This window comes from Tachypleus tridentatus, chromosome 12, assembly GCF_004210375.1.
Source record: "Tachypleus tridentatus isolate NWPU-2018 chromosome 12, ASM421037v1, whole genome shotgun sequence".
Taxonomy (NCBI): domain Eukaryota; kingdom Metazoa; phylum Arthropoda; class Merostomata; order Xiphosura; family Limulidae; genus Tachypleus; species Tachypleus tridentatus.
This window is the reverse complement of record NC_134836.1, coordinates 68,679,383-68,702,635: the sequence shown is the minus strand read 5'-3', so window position 1 is coordinate 68,702,635 and position 23,253 is coordinate 68,679,383. Positions and strand designations below refer to the sequence as shown.

At 34.6% G+C, this 23,253-nt stretch overlaps 1 protein-coding gene across 1 annotated transcript in view; it reads left to right on the top strand.

Annotated features, from left to right (window-relative positions):
* The window catches only part of LOC143233499 (cell adhesion molecule Dscam1-like), a 79,889-nt gene that overhangs the window by 26,324 nt on the left and 30,312 nt on the right, over positions 1-23,253 (top strand). Inside the window, exons 4-12 of the mRNA XM_076469785.1 lie at positions 49-198; positions 1,515-1,632; positions 5,601-5,785; positions 6,245-6,517; positions 6,929-7,336; positions 11,543-11,704; positions 14,750-15,034; positions 16,025-16,144; positions 17,471-17,644. Of these exons, the coding sequence (XP_076325900.1) occupies positions 49-198; positions 1,515-1,632; positions 5,601-5,785; positions 6,245-6,517; positions 6,929-7,336; positions 11,543-11,704; positions 14,750-15,034; positions 16,025-16,144; positions 17,471-17,644 (1,875 nt within the window). The remainder of the gene's footprint in view (positions 1-48; positions 199-1,514; positions 1,633-5,600; positions 5,786-6,244; positions 6,518-6,928; positions 7,337-11,542; positions 11,705-14,749; positions 15,035-16,024; positions 16,145-17,470; positions 17,645-23,253) is intronic.

Below are 23,253 nucleotides of genomic sequence, written 5' to 3'. Positions count from 1 at the left end.
TGTTCTGTATCAAACAAGAATACATCAGGTAGATTCATTCACCTGCAGCTGAACGTTACCTCCTCTTCCCAACTGGCGAACTCCATGTCCAAAATGTTGACGTTAAAGATAGTTTCAATTCTTACAGTTGCATCACGAGAAACACCATAACAAAAGAAGTTAAACAAAGTGGGAAAAATGGCAAAATAGTTGTGTCAGGTAAGGTCAGTAGGGTATATCACAGTGGGGTAAGGGCAGTGGAGTATATGACAAGAAGTAATATGAGGTAAGGTCAATGGAATATATCAGAATAATTAATGTGGGGTAAGGTCAATGGAATATATCAGAATAATTAATGTGGGGTAAGGTCAGTGTAATATGTCACAAGAAGAAATAGGGGGTAAGGTCAGTGGAGTATATCACAAGAAGTACCATAGGATAAGATCAGTGCAGTATGTCACAAGAAGTAATGTGAGATAATGTCAGTGGAGTATATCACAAGAAGTAATGTGAGGTAAGGTCAGTAAAGAATATTATAAGAAGTAATGTCAGGTAACGTCAGTGGAGTATATCACAGGAACTAATGTGGGGTAAGATCAGTAAAGTACATCATAAAAAGTAATGGGGTAAGGTAAGTGGGGTATGTCACAAGAAGTAACATCAGGTAAGATCAGTGGAATATATCATAAAATGTAATGTCACATAAGGTTTGTTAGATGTAACATAATGCATTTTATCACGTACGATCAGAGAGATATATTGCTGGAAGCTGTGCCAGGTAATGTCAGTTAAATATATCACAAGTAGTGTTAGATGAGGTTAGTTAGATATCTCACATGCAGTGTTAGATGAGGTTAGTTAGATATCTCACATGCAGTGTTAGATGATGTCAGATATATCAAAAGTAGTGTTAGATGAGGTCAGTTGAATATATCACAAGCAGTGCCAGGTGAAGTCAGTTGGATATGTCACAAGTAGTACTAGGTAAGATCAGTTGGATTTATCACAAGAAATATTGTTAGTTGAGATCAGTAAGATACATCACTAGAAGTACGGTGAGTGAGATCTTTATAATTAACCTATCAGGTTTCTTTTAATATTGTCTGTATAACTAAAGTAAAAATTCTTCAATGAGTTTGTCTGTTTAATTAGCCTAATGGACTTTCCATTTATAAAAGTGTCGATTTAACAGATACAAATATTCTATCGTATCTTTTAACTTATCCATATTTATATAATTTTTATTCAAAGTACTACAGACGTCATCATTTAAAGTATTTAGAAATGATGATTTTCTTTTTTCTAAGAATATTTTTAAAGTCCACTTGTGGTATGGCAAGCCAAACTCTCGTATGAAGTGAGAATACTGCGGGATTTCTTTGTGTTAAGTATCTATGGTTTTGTATAACTGAACACTGAGAGTTAATGACCATGTAACACTCGTTGTGTTTCATTCTATCTGATATTGTTTAATCGTGTTATATAAGCTATCACTTCATAAATAACTTTGTAAGTAGTTCATGATTCTTTTACAGATGATCATAGCAAAAAATCACCAAGAATTAACCACAGTCAAGCACTAGTAGAGACAAACATAGATAATGACGTGATTTTACCATGTGCAGCTCAAGGCTACCCACCACCAATTTACAGGTGTGTCTTAACTGTTAATATTCACAAGGATTAGTGATATATGAATGTATAGTGTTTAGTGTATCAAGTAGTAATGTATGAGTATCTATTGTTAAGTGGATGTAGTAATAATCTATGAAGGTCTAGTGTTAAGGAGATGAAGTAGTAATCTATGAATGTCTAGTATTATGTAAATGAAGTAATAATTATGAATGTCTAGCGTTAAGTAGACGAAGTAATAATCTGTGAATTACTGGTGTTAAGTAGATGTAATAATCTATGAATGTCTAGTATTAAGTAGCTGACATAGTAATCTACGAATGTCTAGTGTTATGTATTTGTAGTAATAATCTATGAATGTCTAGTGTTAAGTACATGTAGTAATAATCGATGAATGTCTGGTGTTAAGGATGTGAAACAGTAATCTATGAATGTCTAGTGTTAAGTAGATGAAATAGTAATCAATGAATGTCTAATGTTAAGTAGATGAAGTAATAATCTATGAATGTATAGTATTATGTAGATGTAGTAATAATTATGAATGTCTAGTGTTAAATAAATGAAGTAATAATTATGAATGTTTGTTTGTTTTTTTGAATTTCACACAAAGCTACTCGAAAGCTAACTGTACTAGCCATCCCTAATTTTGCAGTGTAAGACTAGAAGGAAGGCAGCTAGTCATCACCACCCACCGCCAACTTTTGGGCTACTCTTTTACCAACGAATAGTGGGATTGACCGTCACATTATAACGTCCCCACGGCTGAAAGGGCGAGCATGTTTGGCGCGAAGGGGATGCGAACCCACGACCCTCAGATTATGAATCGCACGCCTTAACATGCTTGGCCATGCTGGGCCCAATTATGAATGTCTAGCGTTAAGTAAATCAAGTAATAATTATGAATGTTTAGTGTTATGTAGATGAAATAATAATCTATGAACGTTTAGTGTTAAGGAGCTGAAGTAATAATCTATGAATGTCTAGTGTTAAGTAAATGATTTAATAATTATACATGTCTAGTGCTAAGTAGATGAAGTAATAATCCATGAATATCTAGTATTAAGTAGATGAAATAGTAATCTATGAATGTCTAGTGCTAAGTAAATGAAGTAGTAATGTATCAATGTATAGTGTTCTGCAGATGAAGTATTAATGTATGAATCTCTAGTGTTAAGTAGATGAAGTAGCTATCTATGAATGTCTAGTGTTAAGTAGGTGTAGTAATAATCTATGAATGTCTGGTGTTAAGTAGATGGCGTAGTAATTTATGAATGTCTGGTGTTAAGTAGATGAAGCAGTAATCTATGAATACCTAGTGTTAAGTAGATGAAGTAGTAATCTATGAATATCTAGTGTTATGTAGATGAAGTAGTAATCTATGAATACCTAGTGTTAAGTAGATGAAGTAGTAATCTATGAATATCTAGTGTTATGTAGATGAAGTAGTAATCTATGAATACCTAGTGTTAAGTAGATGAAGTAGTAATCTATGAATATCTAGTGTTATGTAGATGAAGTAGTAATCTATGAATACCTAGTGTTATGTAGATGAAGTAGTAATCTATAAATATTTAGTGTTATGTAGATGAAGTAGTAATCTATAAATATTTAGTGTTATGTAGATGAAGTTCTAACCTTTTTTTAATTCTTAATTTGTCTTTTCAGTAATTTTCTGAAGTGAGTGTGGCCGAATTCATTTCAGAATAAAAATTTTAATATAATATAAGATAAAAAAATTCTCAACATATAGTTCTTATCCACTCTTTGTCATACTGTAATAAAGAAGTTAACGTTAATGGTGGTAATTAATACTTCATTTTTCCTTCAGGTCAACATTGTGCCCTGCTAGTATTGTGGTACAATTGTTTGTATGTGCTTGGTTGAGTACTCACGATTCTCGAGGCTATGTTGATAGACTATGACCCCTATGCAAGAGATAGAAGGATGTTACTATTGACAGTCTGGCTGTATTCTGTTCGGACTCCACAGATGGTCTTTCTTTTCACAGCTACGTCATAGGTTTACACAGTATTAAAAATGAGCTTCTTGTTAGATTCCTCATTTAGCTTTAACCCTACATCGCCTATCACAGATATTGCAGCACTAACCCGTATGTGCTATCCATCAGGGGTCCAATCACAATGATGTTTATGAAGAACTAAATATGAGAAGCTAAAGCTTTTATTTGCAACTCTTTAGTCTGAAGGTAAGCTTGCCCCATCCTTCCATAGTCCATCTGTGTGATATCAAATGTTTATTTCAGGTGTCCATCGTGACTCTCTCCTGAGGCAATTTTATACTTTGTCAGTGTGGGGGGGAGCATTGTAAAACTGGAATGTTCCAATTAAAAATAGCAGTGGCATTATGGTGGAATTCTTGTTCTAAGAAATGCAAAACCCTGATGCAAAACGTTATATGTTATGTGAGGCTGATGTGGTCTGTAAAGTAACAGGACCTTAATTGGGTGGCTAAAGTGCATGCAATGACCAGGCTTAAGTATCTATTTTAAATCTTGTTTGTTGGTATTATGTGAGGTTGATGTGGCCTGTAAAGTAATAAGATGACTGAATTAATTTCATGACCAGACTTAAAGAGCAGGTTTTTATATTTTCAGTATCCTCTGTCCGTGTGGCTCTCATACTGATCATGAATAAAGAATAAATATGCCTGAACGTAGAGGATTAAACTTTAATAGAAAAGTAGAAAAAGCAGTGAATCTTCAGACAGACCACTACTTATTTCCACCTTTGATAACAGACCACTACTGATGGTGATCCAGCCTCATTTCCACCTTTGATAACAGACCATTACTGATAGTGATTTAGCCTTATTTCCACCTTTGATAACAGACCACTACTGATGGTGATCCAGCCTTATTTCCACCTTTGATAACAGACCACTACTGATGGTGATCCAGCCTTATTTCCACCTTTGATAACAGACCATTACTGATGGTGATCCAACCTTATTTCCACCTTTGATAACAGACTACTACTGATGGTGATCCAGCCTTATTTCCACCTTTGATAACAGACCATTACTGATGGTGATCCAGCCTTATTTCCACCTTTGATAACAGACCACTACTGATAGTGATTTAGCCTTATTTCCACCTTTGATAACAGACCACTACTGATGGTGATCCAGCCTTATTTCCACCTTTGATAACAGACCACTACTGATGGTGATCCAACCTTATTTCCACCTTTGATAACAGACTACTACTGATGGTGATCCAGCCTTATTTCCACCTTTGATAACAGACCATTACTGATGGTGATCCAGCCTTATTTCCACCTTTGATAACAGACCACTACTGATAGTGATTTAGCCTTATTTCCACCTTTGATAACAGACCATTACTGATGGTGATCCAGCTTTATTTCCACCTTTGATAACAGACCACTACTGATGGTGATCCAGCCTTATTTCCACCTTTGATAACAGACCACTACTGATGGTGATTTAGCCTTATTTCCACCTTTGATAACAGACCATTACTGATGGTGATCCAGCCTTATTTCCACCTTTGATAACAGACCACTACTGATGGTGATCCAGCCTTATTTCCACCTTTGATAACAGACCACTACTGATGGTGATTTAGCCTTATTTCCACCTTCCATAACAGAGCAGTAAGTAACATTAACAATGTCTATTGGTATTTTCAGTTGTTGCAAAATGATGGTCTAAGCTTTTACCATTTCTCACGCTTTCAAATCCTGAAGTCTCCCAGTAGTACAACAATATGTCTGTGGATTTACAATGTTAAAAACCAGGTTTCGATATCCGTGGTGAGCAGAGCACAAATAGCTTACTGTATAGCTTTGTGCTTAATTTCAAACAATAAATCAAATCGTGGCAATAATACTTGAACTTGTTACAACAGCTTAAGCAGAACTGCTGTGATCGACGTCACTGGTTCTACTTTGTTTTAAAGATACGAATAGAGATAATTTTTATATTTTAAACTTTTGTATTTCTTCCAGTTGGTTTCGATACTCGACTGGTTTCGATACTCGCATGACTCCAGTTATTTTTGGAAATCGTATTTCCAATTTAGGGGGCTCTTTACTTTTACGTAAGGTAACAGTGGAGGATTCTGGGAAGTATGTTTGCCTAGTAAACAACAGCAGTGGTCACGAGAAAGCAGAAGTTGAATTAATTATTAGAGGTTAGTACACACGTGCAATCGACGAATATTTAGCTAAATATTTTTTTCGGTGACATTTGTCTAAAATCTCTCAAATGTTGTAGAAAGTTCTAATACGATATTTAGTTTTTAAACTTAAAACAAATGCAGTATTTTTTTTCTTTAAATATTAACTATTGTCTTTACAAAACCTAAATCAGTTTTGTGTCTCCATTTCATTCAAGTACTGGTTTTTCTGTTTATCTCTCGTCTGGAATAACATTATTTTTTGTCACATTAAGTTTCTACCCCGGATCTGACTATCATGTATATCTTGTATATCGGTCTTTCTTTTTTTAATGTAAGAAACATGTTGTTCAAATTGAGGGTTTAGCTACACTAGCTACCTTTTACATTTATTTAGGATAATATAAATGTTCTAAACCTGATCTATAAAATCCTGGTCGCAGGTTCTTTATCGTATCATCTTTCTAACAACAGAAAACCTCCACATCAATGTCACTCCTGCAATCCACACTGTCAACGTTGGCGGGACTGCCATCTTCCAGTGTAAAATTTCGGGTAAACCAGTGACGTTCATCAAGTGGCAGAAAAACCATCAGCAACTACCACATGCGAACAATAGAGTCCGTTTTCTGTCTCGAGATGTTCTGGAGATTCGCCACGTCCAGCGTGAAGACAAAGGTTATTACCAATGTTTTGTATACAATGATCAAGACTGTGCTCAAGGAACAGCGGAGCTCAGACTAGGAGGTCAGGTTCTGTGATTCAGAGGAAAACAGCCTCTCTGAATATAGTTCATTAAGTTGCCTAAGTGGAAAATTATCTACATGGTCAGTGATCTCATATATTTTACTGTGTATCAGTTATGTGTCTGACACTCCAGTAGGTTAGTAATCTGATATGTTTTACTGTATATCAGGTATGTGACTGACAGTGTAGTAGGCTTGTGGTCTTATATGTTTTACTGTGTATCAGGTATGTGACAGAGAGTGTAATAGGTTAGTGATCCGATATTTTACTGTGTATCAGGTATGTGTCTGAGAGTCTAGTAGGTGAGTTATCTAATACGTTTTACTGTGTTCCATATCGTCTTATTTTTTTACACCTATTTGGATGACTGATTGAATTGAATAAAATTCCCCACTCATACTATATTTTCAGATATTACTCCGACACTTAAAGAAGTATTTAGATCCGTTACAGTCGAGCCCGGATCAATGGTTTCCTTAACGTGTACAGCAAGTGCTAACCCTTTGCCTGAAGTTCGTTGGACATTGGATGAACATCCTGTTCCTACTCACCTCCGCTTTTCTGTCGGTGACTTCGTGACTTCAAGGGCTGAAGTAATAAGTTTCGTCAATGTGACTCACATCCGAGTGGAAGATGGAGGTTACTATAAATGTCAAGCTTCTAATGATGTCGGTAGTGTGTTTAACAGAGAGAAAATTAACGTGATTGGTCCACCATTTGTTCGTCAAATGGAGAACATGACAGTAGTAGAAGGAGAGACGTTTAATGTTAGATGTCCTGTTGCTGGTTATCCTGTGAAAGAAATTAGCTGGCAACACAGTAAGTTTTTTTATAGTTGGTGTGAACACAGTAAGTTTGTTATAGTGGATGGGAAAACAGAAAGTTTGTTATAGTGGATGGGAACATAGTAATTTTGTTATAGTCGATGGGAGCACAGTAAGTTTGATATAGTGGAGGGAACACAGTAAGTTTGTTATAGTGGATGGGAAAATAGAAAGTGTGTTATAATCGATGGCAACATAGTAATTTTGTTATAGTCGATGGAAGCACAGTAAGTTTGATATAGTGGAGGGAACACAGTAAGTTTGTTATAGTGGATGGGAACAGAGTAAGTTTGTTATAGTGGATGGGAAAATAGAAAGTGTGTTATAATCGATGGGAACATAGTAATTTTGTTATAGTCGATGGGAGCACAGTAAGTTTGATATAGTGGAGGGAACACAGTAAGTTTGTTATAGTGGATGGGAACAGAGTAAGTTTGTTATAGTGGATGGGAAAATAGAAAGTGTGTTATAATCGATGGCAACATAGTAATTTTGTTATAGTCGATGGGAGCACAGTAAGTTTGATATAGTGGAGGGAACACAGTAAGTTTGTTATAGTGGATGGGAACACAGTAAGTTTGTTATAGTGGATGGGAAAATAGAAAGTGTGTTATAATCGATGGGAACATAGTAAGTTTGTTATAGTGGATGGGAACACAGTAAGTTTGTTATAGTGGATGGGAAAATAGAAAGTGTGTTATAATCGATGGGAACATAGTAAGTTTGTTATAGTGGATGGGAACACAGTAAGTTTGTTATAGTGGATGGGAAAATAGAAAGTGTGTTATAATCGATGGGAACATAGTAAGTTTGTTATAGTGGAGGGAACACAGTAAGTTTGTTATAGTGGATGGGAAAATAGAAAGTGTGTTATAATCGATGGGAACATAGTAAGTTTGTTATAGTGGATGGGAACACAGTAAGTTTATTATAGTGGATGGGAAAATAGAAAGTGTGTTATAATCGATGGGAACATAGTAAGTTTGTTATAGTGGATGGGAAAATAGAAAGTGTGTTATAATCGATGGGAACATAGTAAATTTGTTATAGTCGATGGGAACACAGTAAGTTTTTTATAGTGGATGGGAAAATAGAAAGTGTGTTATAATCGATGGGAACACAGTAAGTTTGTTATAGTGGATGGAAACACAGTAAGTTTGTTATAGTGGATAGGAACACAGTAAGTTTGTTATAGTGGATGGGAAAATAGAAAGTGTGCTATAATCGATGGGAACATAGTAAGTTTGTTATAGTGGATGGGAAAATAGAAAGTGTGTTATAATCGGTTGGAACATAGTAAGTTTGTTATAGTGGATGGGAAAATAGAAAGTGTGTTATAATCGATGGGAACACAGTAAGTTTGTTATAGTGGATGGGAAATATAAAGTGTGTTATAATCGATGGGAACATAGTAAATTTGTTATAGTCGATGGGAACACAGTAAGTTTGTTATAGTGGATGGAAACACAGTAAGTTTGTTATAGTGGATGGGAACACAGTAAGTTTGTTATAGTGGATGGGAAAATAGAAAGTGTGTTATAATCGATGGGAACATAGTAAGTTTGTTATAGTGGAGGGAACACAGTAAGTTTGTTATAGTGGATGGGAAAATAGAAAGTGTGTTATAATCGATGGGAACACAGTAAGTTTGTTATAGTGGATGGGAACACAGTAAGTTTGTTATAGTTAATGGGAAAATAGAAAGTGTGTTATAATCGATGGGAACACAGTAAGTTTGTTATAGTGGATGGAAACACAGTAAGTTTGTTATAGTGGATGGGAACACAGTAAGTTTGTTATAGTGGATGGGAAAATAGAAAGTGTGTTATAATCGATGGGAACATAGTAAGTTTGTTATAGTGGATGGGAACACAGTAAGTTTGTTATAGTGGATGGGAAAATAGAAAGTATGTTATAATCTATGGGAACATAGTAAGTTTGTTATAGTGGATGGGAACACAGTAAGTTTGTTATAGTGGATGGGAACACAGTAAGTTTGTTATAGTGGATGGGAAAACAGAAAGTGTGTTATAATCGATGGGAACATAGTAAGTTTGTTATAGTGGATGGGAACACAGTAAGTTTGTTATAGTGGATGGGAAAATAGAAAGTGTGTTATAATTGATGGGAACACGGTAAGTTTGTTATAGTGGATGGGAACACAGTAAGTTTGTTATTGTGGATGGAAACACAGTAAGTTTGTTATAGATCTCGCGATCTGGATAACTAAGTATAAACAGAAGTAGATATTTATAAACAACACAGTAAGTTTGTTCTAGACCACGTAATGCGGTAACTAAGTATTTGTAAACAGAACACAGTAAGTTTGTTACAGACCATGTGATCTGGGTAACTAAATATTTATAAACAACACAGTAAGTTTGTTGTACACCACGTGATCTGGGTAACTAGATACAGTCATGTGAAAAAGTTAGGACACCCTATGAAATCCTGTGTATTTTTGTAACATTTGTGGATATATAGATATTTAATCTCAATTTTAACAATACTGAGAGATTATAGGAACATAACTAAACAATTGAAACTGAAGAAAAGACTTTTCAACATCTTTTGTAAATGTAATTCTTCAAAAATGCATATTCTAACTGAGGAAAAAAGTTAGGACACCCCCACATTTATTCCCACTTAAAATGGCTCAACTCACACACAGGTGTATCACACCAGGTATACATGATTAGAAGATCGTTACTCAGCATTTTGAATGAGGCTTGCCATATTTAAACCTCAGACATTTAGTTTGGTGTGCTCCTGACTGTTGAAGTGAGAGTGAGCACCATGGTGAGAGCAAAAGAGCTGTCTGAGGCCTTCAGATAGAAAATTGTAGCAGCTTATGAGTCTGGTAAGGGATTTAAAAAGATCCAAAAAAAATTTGAAATCAGCCTTTCCACTGTCCGGAACAGAGTCAACAAGTGGAGGGCTTTCAAAACAACTCCCAACATACCCAGGTCTGGTCGTCCAAGCAAGTTCACCCCGAGAGCAGACCGCAAGATGCTGAGGTCTCCAAACACCCTAACATGTCATCACGGGACCTACAGCAGGCTCTGGCTACTGTTGATGCGAAGGTTCATGCCTCAACAATCAGAGACTGCACAAGTTTTACTTGCATGGGAGGTGTGCAAGGAGGAAACCTTTGCTCTCTAAGAGAAACATCAAGGCCAGACTGAAGTTTGCCAGAGAGAATATAGACAAAGACCAGGACTTATGAAATAATGTTCTTTGGACAGATGAGTCCAAAATTGAATTATTTGGACACCAGAACAGAGGACATGTTTGGTGTAAACCAAATACAGCATTCCAGGAAAAGAATCTCATACCAACTGTAAAGCATGGAGGTGGAAGTGTCATGGTTTGGGGCTGCTTTGCTGCAACAGGACCTGGACAGCTCACAATAATAGAATCCACCATGAATTCTACTGTGTATCAGAGGGTGCTTGAGGATCATGTGTGACCATCTGTAAGAAAATTAAAGCTGAAGCGGAACCGGACCCTGCACACGACAATGACCCAAAACATACCAATAAATCCACCAAAGATTGGCTGAAAACTAAGAAATGGAGAGTCCTGGAATGGCCAAGTCAAAGCCCAGATCTTAATCCCATTGAGATGCTGTGGGGTGACTTGAAACGGGCTGTACATGCAAGAAACTCCTCAAACATCTCACACCTGGAAGAATTCTGCATTAAGGAGGGGGTAAAACTTTCTTCAGACCGATGTCAGAGACTGGTAGATGGCTACAAAAAGCGTCTCACTGCAGTTATTTCAGCCAAAGGGGGTAACACTAGCTATTAGGGGGTAGGGTGTCCTAACTTTTTCCTCAGTTATAATATGCATTTTTGTAGAATTACATTTACAGAAGATCTTTAAAAGTATTTTCTTCAATTTTAATTGTTTTGTTATATTCCTATAATCTATCAGTATTGTTACAATTGAGATTAAATATCTGTATATCCAAACATGTTACAAAAATACACAGGCTTTCATAGGGTGTCCTAACTTTTTCACATGACTGTATTTATAAAACTTCATGCAAGGTGTTACTAATATGAATAATCATTTCGAAGGGTCAGGAAACTTTATTTAACAACACTTCTGATTAGCAGATATTGTGTATAACTCTTCTATATAACTAATTCATGACTGATGTAGTAAGATTATTTGGGTTAGCTGTTTTGTATTATAGGTGGCAGGCGAATTCCCTATAACCACCGCCAGAGATTGTTCAGTAACGGAACTCTGATAATTAAAGATGTTGACAAGAGAAGTGATGGAGGACAATATTCATGTGTAGCGCGAAGCCCAAATGGACAAAGTAGCCGCAGCAAAATGTATCTCGATGTTTTAAGTAAGCGACATTTTGTCAGTAGGTGGCGCTTTCTTAGTTCGTAAAATTTGTCAGTATTAGTGAAGATGTGTTTGAAGAAGAATTATCGAATTTTCTTAAATTTATTAATGGTAGACAGTGTTTACAGCATATAGATAGATTGTATACGACATATAGATATCATATAGGGTAATATACAGTGTGTACAACATATAGATGCAGTGTGTACGGCCTATAGATATCATATACGGGTAATATACAGTGTGTACAGCATATAGATGGCATATACAACTAATAGACAGTGTGTACGGCCTATAGATGTCATATACGGGTAATATACAGTGTGTACAGCATATAGATGGCATATACAACTAATAGACAGTGTGTACGGCCTATAGATGTCATATACGGGTAATATACAGTGTGTACAGCATATAGATGGCATATACGGGTAATATACAGTGTGTACAGCATATAGATGAGATATACAGTTCATATACAGTATATAGATGTCATATACAGCTAATAGACAGTGCGTACAGCACATAGATATCATATGCAGTGAACACACAATATATACAGCATATAGATATCATATACAGCTAATAAACAGTTTATGCAGCGTATAGAACACATATACAGCTAGTAGACAGTAGACAGTACGGCCTATAGATGGCATACACAACTAATATACAGTATGTACAGCATATATATGTCCTATACAGCTGATATACAGTGTATGCACCATATAGATGTCATATACAGCTAACAGTGTGTACAGTCTGTGGATGACATATACAACTAATAAACAATATATACATCATACAGATGACATCTACAGCTAATACGCAGTATATACATCATATAGATGACATCTACAGCTAATACACAGTATATACATCATGTAGATGACATATATAGCTAATAGACAGCGTGTACCGCCTATAGATGACATGCACAGTTAATAGACAGTATATACAGCATATAGACGACATATACAGCCAATAGACAGTGTGTACATTATATAGATGACATACTCGGCTAATAGATAATATATACAGCATATAGATGGCATATACATAAAATAGTGTGTACGGCTTATAGATCTCATATACAGCTAATAAACAGTGTGTACGTTCTATATATAGCATATACAGTTAATAGATAATGTATACAGCATACAGATGTCATATACAGCTAATAGACAGTGTGTACAGTCTTTAGATGCATATGAAGCTATGAGGTAGCATAGACGACTCAAAGATATTGCATACCTCATAACAACTGCACGTACAGCTAAGATGTACTACACAGAATTTATAGTTAAGGTATACTGGATAGAGATAGCACATAGAGTTCATAGATAGCATATACAGACGTGGATATTAAATAGTGTGTATAGACAGGGTATACAGACTAACGACAGTGCATAAAGTTTATACATAGGGTATACAGACTAGAGATAGCACATAAAGTTTATAGATAGGATATACAGACTAGAGATAGCACATAAAGTTTATAGATAGGATATACAGACTAGCGATAGTACATAAAGTTTATAGATAGGGTATACAGACCAGAGATAGTACATAAAGTTTATAGATAGAATATACAGACTAGTGACCGTAAATAGTGTGTATAGACAGGGTATACAGACCAGAGATTTACATAAAGTTTATAGATAGAATATACAGACCAGAGATAGTACATAAAGTTTATAGATAGAGTATACAGACTAGCAATTGTACATAAAGTTTACAGATAGGGTATACAGACTAGTGATAGTACATAAAGTTTATAGATAGGGTATACAGTTTACAAATAGTGCAAAGAGTTTATAAATATGGTATACAGACTAGCAATAGTACATAAAGTATATAGATGGGGTATACAGACTAGCAATAGTACATAAAGTTTATAGATAGGGTATACAGACAAAGATATTAAATAGAGTTTATAGATAGGGTATTTGGCCTAGTGATAGAACAAATGATATTATAGATAGGGTATACAGACTAGAGATAGTGCATAGAATTTATAGAAAGGATAAACAGACAAGAATATTAAACAGAGTTTATAGATAACATTATGTAATAAATTTTGTTTCTGGATAGTATGTGTTATTTCTTAATTGCTTATGTTGTAAAAGTACAGAAAATGACCATTATTCCCTTCAAACTTTGGGACCTGGATAATGAAGTTTCGAAATTAACCTATTTTTCTATGTAAAAACGGGCAAATTTGCACATTTTCATTTGCATAAGGTCCAAATAAAAGAACATATGAATGAATATTTACATGTATTTATACTAAAGTTATACAAAAAAGAACAAAGATGTTTAGAAGTGAGTAGTTTTTCGAGATTAGCGACTGTAATATAAATCACTTTCACGTATCAGCCCCCAAATATAGTCTCCCATCATGTTTTCGTTATACGGTTATGGGTAGCAGCGTTCAAAGTATAGTATATCTTGGTGGAAGCGCTCGCCTTGCTCCTCTGAGTATGTTCCCATGTTCTTTTTGAATTTATCAAGATGAGCATCAAGAATATGGACTTTCAGGGACATCCTGAAGCCCATTTTGCCGTAGTTCTTCACCAGAGCCTCAACCAGTTCCATAGTAACATAGTTACCTTGTTCTTTATTTTATAGTTTAATAATATACCACACCATGCTAACCTTGTTCTTTATTTCATAGTTTAATAATCTACCACACCATACTAACCTCGTATTTCATTTCATAGTATAGTAACGTACTACACCATACTTCTTTATTTCATAGTTTAATAACCTACCACACCATGCTAACCTTGTTCTTTATTTCATAGTATAGTAACGTACTACACCATACTTCTTTATTTCATAGTTTAATAACCTACCACACCATGCTAGTCTTGTATTTCATTTCATAGTATAGTAACGTACTACACCATACTTCTTTATTTCATAGTTTAATAATCTACCACACCATACTAACCTTGTTCTTTATACATAGTTTAATAATCTACGAGAACAAACTAACTTTGTTTTGTTTTCTTCTCTAAGTTGTAGTTTGTTTTATCTTTAGTTCCTCCTGTCATTGAACCAATTTTTATTCCTACTGGTCTCGAGGAAGGATCCCGATCCAAGATTTTATGTTCAGTTACCAAGGGTGATACTCCGATCCGGATTTCTTGGCTGAAAGATGGGAAACCAGTTCCTTCTTATCTTCAAGTTAAGGAAAGTGTAATAGATGAATACTCCTCGTTCCTTACCTTTCCCCGGCTTCTGCCCAAACATGCGGGGAACTACACGTGCGTTGCAGAGAATGAAGCCGGATGCATAAATTATACTGCATCAATGGTAATTTATGGTACGGTATCAGTTATATAATGATATTTTCAGTGTCTAAAAGTAAATACAGAGTTTGCTTTCAGTTCTAAGTTATGTCATTGAGAGATTTAGCCAGCAATATTATTCTTTACTGATTTACTTGGAAATGTCATCAGAACATATGATTATTCTGATTATAACAACTCCCGTGTTTGTATCCCCGTGAGTGTTTATGAGATATCTTGATCGTGACCACTAGACCAGTGTTCATGTACACTAGACCAATTTGATCATGCCCACTAGACCAGTTTGATCATGTCCATTACACCAGTTTTATCGTATCCACTAGACCAGTTTAATCGTGCCTACTGGACCAATTTGATCGTGTCCAGTAGACCAGTTTGATCATGTTCACTAGATCAATTTGATCATGTACCCTAGACCAGTGTGATCGTGTCCACTAAACCAGTTTGATTATGTACACTAGCCGAGTTTTATTGTATCCACTAGACCAGTTTGATCGTGCCCAATATACCAGTTTGATCATGTCCACTAGACCAATTTGATCATGTACACTAAACCAGTCAACCATCTCCATTAGACCAGTTTGATCATGTCCAATAGACCAGTTTGATCATGTCCACTGGATTAGTTTGATGATATTCGCTGAACCAATCTAATCATGTACACTAGACCAGTTTGATCGTGTCCACTAGACCACATCTCCAGCAGTTTTCAGCAGTTAACAGTTCGGTTTAAATTTCACCTATCTTATTGCCGAATATTTTCACTTGTGTTCTATGAATTGGGAATTAGTTTTCATATATCAGTGTAATAATCAGATAATTTTTTCAAATATGTATTCTGACAAGTTCGTTTGTTTGTGACTTATTGATTTTTCTGTAATACTGTAAATTTTATATTGTTATTATATCCACGCTTTTTAAAAATTTCACAGTTTGTTATACAATTTTATTTATTTTAAATTATTTCAATAAAAATATTTTCAAACATATTATTATTGTTTCAGCGCCACCTAGATGGATAAGCGAGCCAACTGAAACTTCAGTTATCTCAAATAATGACGTCATCATAAACTGTCAAGCTAAAGGATTTCCACAACCTGTGATTTCTTGGAAAAAGTCAACAGGTATGATGAGAATGTGGTAGTGCTGTCATCACGTGGAATTACTTTGATACATTTCAAAAATAATTTTATATCGGTTTGTTTTTTTTGTTAAACGCAAAACTACACAATGGACTATCTATGCTCAGCACCACAACGGGTGTCGAAACCACTCGTCTTGCAAACGTTCCTGTGAGCCACTAGGAAGGGCTATTTGTATGTACAAACTTTCTGTTAAAAATTGAGTATTTTAAACACTAGTCGCAGCATCAAATGCTACCATTTCTGTGCATGGTTACTCATACTAAGCCTAAAATCCCTAAATTGAGTTTCTAATATACTCTCACAATAATCCCATTACTTTTATCCAACGCTGGGACTGAACACAAAATTTTGACATTAAAATGTACCATACGTAACGCTAAGCCACCAGAGAGCAGTTGCGTTAGCGCTGACAAGTCAGTCGTTACGCTTTCTTTAAAATATCTTCAAACCTTTGCAATTCATTTTTACTTTCAGATAATGTTTTTTTCATTATGTTCGTTAGATGGGTTGTCTTGTTTCGTTAGGAAACTGTTTAAAATGAAACATTAATGAGTCGTGTTTAAAAATAGTGTGTTGTCGTCCGAAGAAGAAACAGGTGAAATAGAATATTACTGTTTTCCAGTTATGCTGTAATCTGTATTTGCTCAGAAACTTCACTTAGTATAGAATATCAATGTTATATATTACATTATGGTGATGTTTCATTTTCTTCAGAAGGGTTTGTTAAAATGGCATGTTAATCTGTTCAAGATGTGATTATTTTTTTACGAAAATCAGACTAAAGTAGGATATGAATGCATTGTAGTTGAAGCCAGGTTGTTGACTTGTTTTCTGTTAAAATGTTAAGAATTGATCGGTTTACATGAGACACTTAACAACCCTTGCATTAACAACGATAATACTGTAAATATCAAAGTTAACAGAATCTAAACTTCTATCTAATATAACGATAATACTGTGGATGTCAAGATTAAAATAGCCTAAACTTCTATTCTAACGATAATACTGTAACGTCGATGTTAACAGAACTTAAACTTCTAATCTAACGATAATACAGAAGATGTCGATGGTAGCAAAACCTAAATTTCTAATCTAACGATAATACTGAAGATGTCAAGGTTAACAGAACCTAAACTTTTGATCTAACGATAATACTGAAGATGTCAAAGTTAACAGAACCTGAACGTAATACTGTATGTGTTGTTGATTTTTTTTTTTTTTTGGCCCTAGTTTTAATCTAGAGTTTCTAAAACTAAATATACGATAACTTGACATAATTTTCATTCCTGTATCTATTCTTTTTAGGGTCATTGTCCAGTGACTACGTCACTCTACGCACCAACGCTCATATTAACGTCATGGCCAACGGTTCTTTGGCCATTCGAAAAGTAGAAAAAAGTGACGAAGGTTTTTATATGTGCCAGGCCGCCAATGAAATGGAATCTGGACTTAGTACAGTGATCAGGTTGCACGTGAAAGGTGTGAAATTAGCAGTTCTTTAGAAACGTTACCATAATTACAACTTAACTTATACACGTGTTTTGTAAGACAACTAAATATTCATCCTATACTTCCAAACGTACGGAATGTAGCTGTATGGGAGAGGTATAAAAAATGTAGGACCCATGTATCGGTAGGGATACACTGTCACTTTTTTCTTCGAAAAAGTGGGATTATTACGTTTCATATCTAGCGCTGTTATTCACAGTCTGGTTTGTTGAAAGGTAGTTACATATGACTATTAATGTATAATATTTAAGTTATATATATATATGAAGCTTTGAGAGAGTATAACGTTTATTATTGTACGGCATATTTTTCTTTAACAATGAGACATGATCACGAAGTGAAATGAAGCGTTGTACATAAATAAATCTGTTATTCTACAAATAGCTGTCTCAAAACTTCATATTATAAAAGTTATCTACAGAAATCCAGTTTCAGTGATTATTAAATATTTTATCAGCTCATAGACTAATAATTCCTTCAAAACCTTAAACTAAAAATTTGAACTTCTGCCTTAAAATTATAAATTCGTATCACAAAACAAAAAATAAAATAAAAAAGTATTTATTTTCCACTCATGATAAAACTAGCCCTCATTTGGAGTAAGGAATTTATTAGAATTAGTTTCCTGGGGGAAGTGGAAATCAGAAAATCATTCTTTAATGTTTTATATTGTCAAATGAAATGCATTAAGTGTCACCAGTCTGATACCAAGTCCTGTTGAATGGAATGTAAGATGTCTTCACGTTTATAAAATTTAATGATATTATAACCTTATTACATATTAAACAATCTAAATAGATTATACCCATGTTACATATTATACAATCAAGTTTAAACAATCTATATTCTTGTTACATATTAAACAATCTAAATAGATTATACCCATGTTACATATTATACAATCAAATTTAAACAATTTATATTCTCGTTACATCTTACACAATCTAAATAGATTATACTCTTGTTACATATTATACAATCTATATTCTCTTCACACATTACACAATCTAAAGAGATTATACACTTGTTGCATATTGGAATCATGATGTAAGTACGCAGTTGATAAACTAAAAGAATTAGGTTCTAATTATGGTGTAGTAGGAGTTAGGCCTTTATTGAGAATACAAATGTCACTGACCGTTAGGTTGAAATCAGGAAGTATTTTGACTTTAGAAGAAAGTAGATTGTTCACTACTCGATATTCATGGGTGATACATGAAGTTGGTTCTACATTCTGACGAAGATCAACTGGTCGATCTTCATGGCTGATGTATGATCATTATCCTACATTCCGACTAAGATCAGCTGGTAGATATTCATTTCTGATGTATGATGATGGTCCTACATTCTTAATAAGATAAACTGGTAGATCTTTCTTTCTGATCTATGATGATGGTCCTACATTCTGACTAAGGTCAACTGGTAGATTTTCATGAGTGATGTATGATAATGGTCCTACATTCTGATTAAGGTCAGCTTGTAGATATTCGTAGGTGATGTATGCTAACCTTACTATATTCTGACTAAGACCAACGAGTAGAATTTCATTTCTAATGTATGATGATGGTCCAACATTCTCACTAAAGTCAACTGGTAGATATGACTGATGTATGATAATTGTCCTACATTCTGACTAAAGTCAACTGGTAGATCTTTTTTTCTGATGTATGATGATGGCCCTACATTTTGACTAAAATAAACTGGTAAATTTTCATGGCTGATGTATGATGACGGTACTACATTCTGACTAAAGTCAACTATTAGATTTTTATTTCTAATGTCGGATAATAGCCCTACATTCTGACTAAGATCAACTGAAAGATCTTTATTTCTGATGTATGATGATGGTCTTAATTCTCACTAAAGTCAAATGGTAGATCTACATTTCTGATAGATGATGATGGCTCTACACTGTGACCAAGATAAACTGGTAGATAATTATCACTGATGTACTGATAATGGCTCTACATTCTGACTAAGGTCAACTGGTACATCTTGGTGACTGATGTATAGTTATGGTCCTAAATTTTGACGAAGATGAACTGGTAGATCTTCATTTCTGATGTATGATAATGGTCCTACATTATGAAAAAGATCATCTGGTTGATCTTCGTGGCTTATGTATGATGATGCCCTACATTGTGACAAAGGTCAACTGGTAGATATTCCTTTCTGATGTATGATGGTGTCCTACATCGAACTAAGGTCAATTGCTACCTATTCATGACAGCTGTATGGGTATGGTTCTACATTCAGATTAAGATCAACTGGTAGATTTCGTGGGTGATGTATGATAATGGTCCTACATTCTGATTAAGGTCACCTGGTAGATATTCATTTCTGATGTATGATGATGGTCCTACATTCTTAATAAGATAAACTGGTAGATCTTTCTTTCTGATCTATGATGATGGTCCTACATTCTGACTAAGGTCAACTGGTAGATTTTCATGAGTGATGTATGATAATGGTCCTACATTCTGATTAAGGTCAGCTTGTAGATATTCGTAGGTGATGTATGCTAACCTTACTATATTCTGACTAAGGTCAACTGGTAGGTATTCATTTCTGATGTATGATGATGGCCCTACATTCTGACTAACGTGAATTGGTAGATCTTCATGATTGATGTATGATTTTGTTCTTACATGATGTATGATGATGGTCCAACATTCTGAATAAGGTAAAGTATTAGATCTTTATTCCTCATGTATGATGACAGCCCTACTTTCTGACCAAGATCAACTTGTGGATATTTATGACTGATGTATGATGATGACCCTACATTCTGTGTAAGATCAAATGGTAGATATTCATATTTGGTGTATGATTATGGTCCAGCATTCTGATTAAGATCAGCTTTTAGATATTCATAACTGATGTATGATGATGGTCCTACATTGTGACTAAGATCAACCTGTCGATATTCATAACTGATGTATGATGATTGTATTACATTCTGCCTAAGATCAACTAGTAGACCTTCATTTTCAATATATGATCATGGCGCTATATTTTGATTAAGATCGACTTTTAGATCTTCATGGCTGATGTATGGTGATGGCTCTGCATTCTGACTAAGATCAACTGGGTGATTTACATTTCTGATGCATGAAGATCGGCTTATAGATATTCATAGCTGATGTAAGATAATGTACTACATTCTAACTAAGGTCAGCTGATAGATATTCATTTCTGATGTATGATAATGGTCGTATATTTTGAATAAAATCGACTAGTAGATTTTTATATCTGATATATGGTGATGGTACTACATTCTTACTAAGATCAACTGAAAGATCTTTATTTCTCATATATGATGATGGTCCTAAATTCTGACTAATGTCAACTGGTACATTTTCATGGCTGAGGTATGATGATGGTCCTACATTTTGATTAAGGTCAGGTGAGTGTCCTATATTCTGACTAAGATCAACTGGAAGATCTTAATTTCTGATGTGTGATTTTGGTCTTACATCATTTATGATGATCCGAAATTCTGAATAAGGTGAACTGGTAGATCTTCATACCTGATGTATGATGACGGCCCTCCTTTGTGACCAAGATCAAGTGGTAGGTATTTATGACTGGTGTATTGAGATGGCCCTATATTATGACTGACTTCAAATGGTAGTTATTCAGTATTGATATAAGATCATGGTCCTACATTCTGTTTAAGATCAGCTGGTAGTTATTCACAGCTGATTTATGATGATGGTCCTGCATTCTGACTAAAATCAACTATTAGATCTTCATTTCTGATGAATGATGCTTGTCCTAAAATCTGTCTAAGACTAACTGGTGGATCTTCATGACTGATATATGATGATGGTGCTACATTCTGAAAAAGATCAACTGGTACATCTTCATTTCTGATCTATAAGATGGTCCGACATTCTGCCTAAGATCAACTGGTAGATATTCATAGGTGATGTATGATGATGATACTACATTCTTAGTAAGGTCAACTCGTAGATATTCATTTTTGATGTATGATGATGGTTGTACATTTTAATTAAAGTGAATTGGTAATCTTCCTGACTGATTATGATTATGGTCCTACATTCTGACGAAGACCAACTGGCAGATCTAATCCTGATCTTCGATAATGGTCTAACATTCTAACTAATCAACTGGTAGATCTTCATCGCTTGTATATGATAATAGCCCTACATTCTGACTAAGATCAACTGTTAGATCTTCATTTCTGATATATGTTGATTGTCTTATATTCTGATGAAGATCAACTGGTAGATCTTCATTTCCAATGTATTATGATGGTGCTACATTCTGACTAAGATCAACTGTTTGATCTTCATTTCTAATGTATGATGATGGCCCTACGTTCTGATTAAGATCAATTGGTAGATTTACATAACTGTTATATAATGATGGCATTATGTTCTGACTAAGATCAACTGGTAGATATTCATTTCTGATATATGATGATGATGGACCTAAATTCTGATGAAGATCAGCTGGGAGATATTCATGGGTTATGTATGATGGTGGTCCTACATTCTGATTATCATTAGCTGGAAGATCTGCATGGCTGATGTATGATGATTGGCCTACATTCTGTCTAAAATCAACTGGTAGATCTTCGTGACTGATGTGTGATAATAGTGTTACATTCTGACTAAATCAGCTGTTAGATCTTCATGGCTTATGTAGGACGATGGTCCTAGATTGTGACTACGATCAAGTGGTATATCTTCATTTCCAATCTATGATGATTGTCCTTCATTCTGACTAAGATCAACTTATTAAGGTCATCTGGTAGAACTTCATTTTTGATGCATGATGATGGTCCTACATGTTAATTGAGGTCAACTTGTATATCTTTATGACTCACGTATGGTGATGTTCCTACATTCTGAATGAGTTAAACTGGTAGATCTTTATGACTCATGTATGGCGATGTTCCTACATTTTGACTAAGATGAACTGGTAGATTTTCATAACTGTTATGTGATGATGGTCCTACTTTTTAACTAAGGTCAACTGGTAGATTTCATAACTGTTATATAATGATGTCCCTACATTCTGACTTATATTATCTGGTAGATCATCCTGGCTGATGTATGATGATGTTACTATGTTCTGTCACCACATATTGAATTAATATTTAGATGTACTAATTCTGTGCATTGTTGTATAAATATTTCTCTTTATGAATTTTCTTGTGAATGTTGTATGCAAGATTGTGATCAGTAGATGATGCTTATAATTCATGTCGTTTTATTTTTCGTGATTTTCAGTCATTACTTGGTGACGTTTCTTTTTAAATTAGCTTTGTCATTACTACCATTATTACTACAGTATTTAAATGTCAAATTTTCATCTTGTTTAACAACCTTTCCTCATGTATTGTATATTGTTTGAGAATGTCCTACAGTAGTTCATTATTAACGAGCTTGTTTCATATTTAGCATTTTTGCCTTGAGAAATTACGATTGCTCGAAACGTCACGTTGAAATGAAAATAAGATTGTATATTTTAAGAAAATTTATCTCCAGAACTCTAACTTACATAAACATATATATTGCTTTATAGAGTTAACCATAAACCCATTTCTG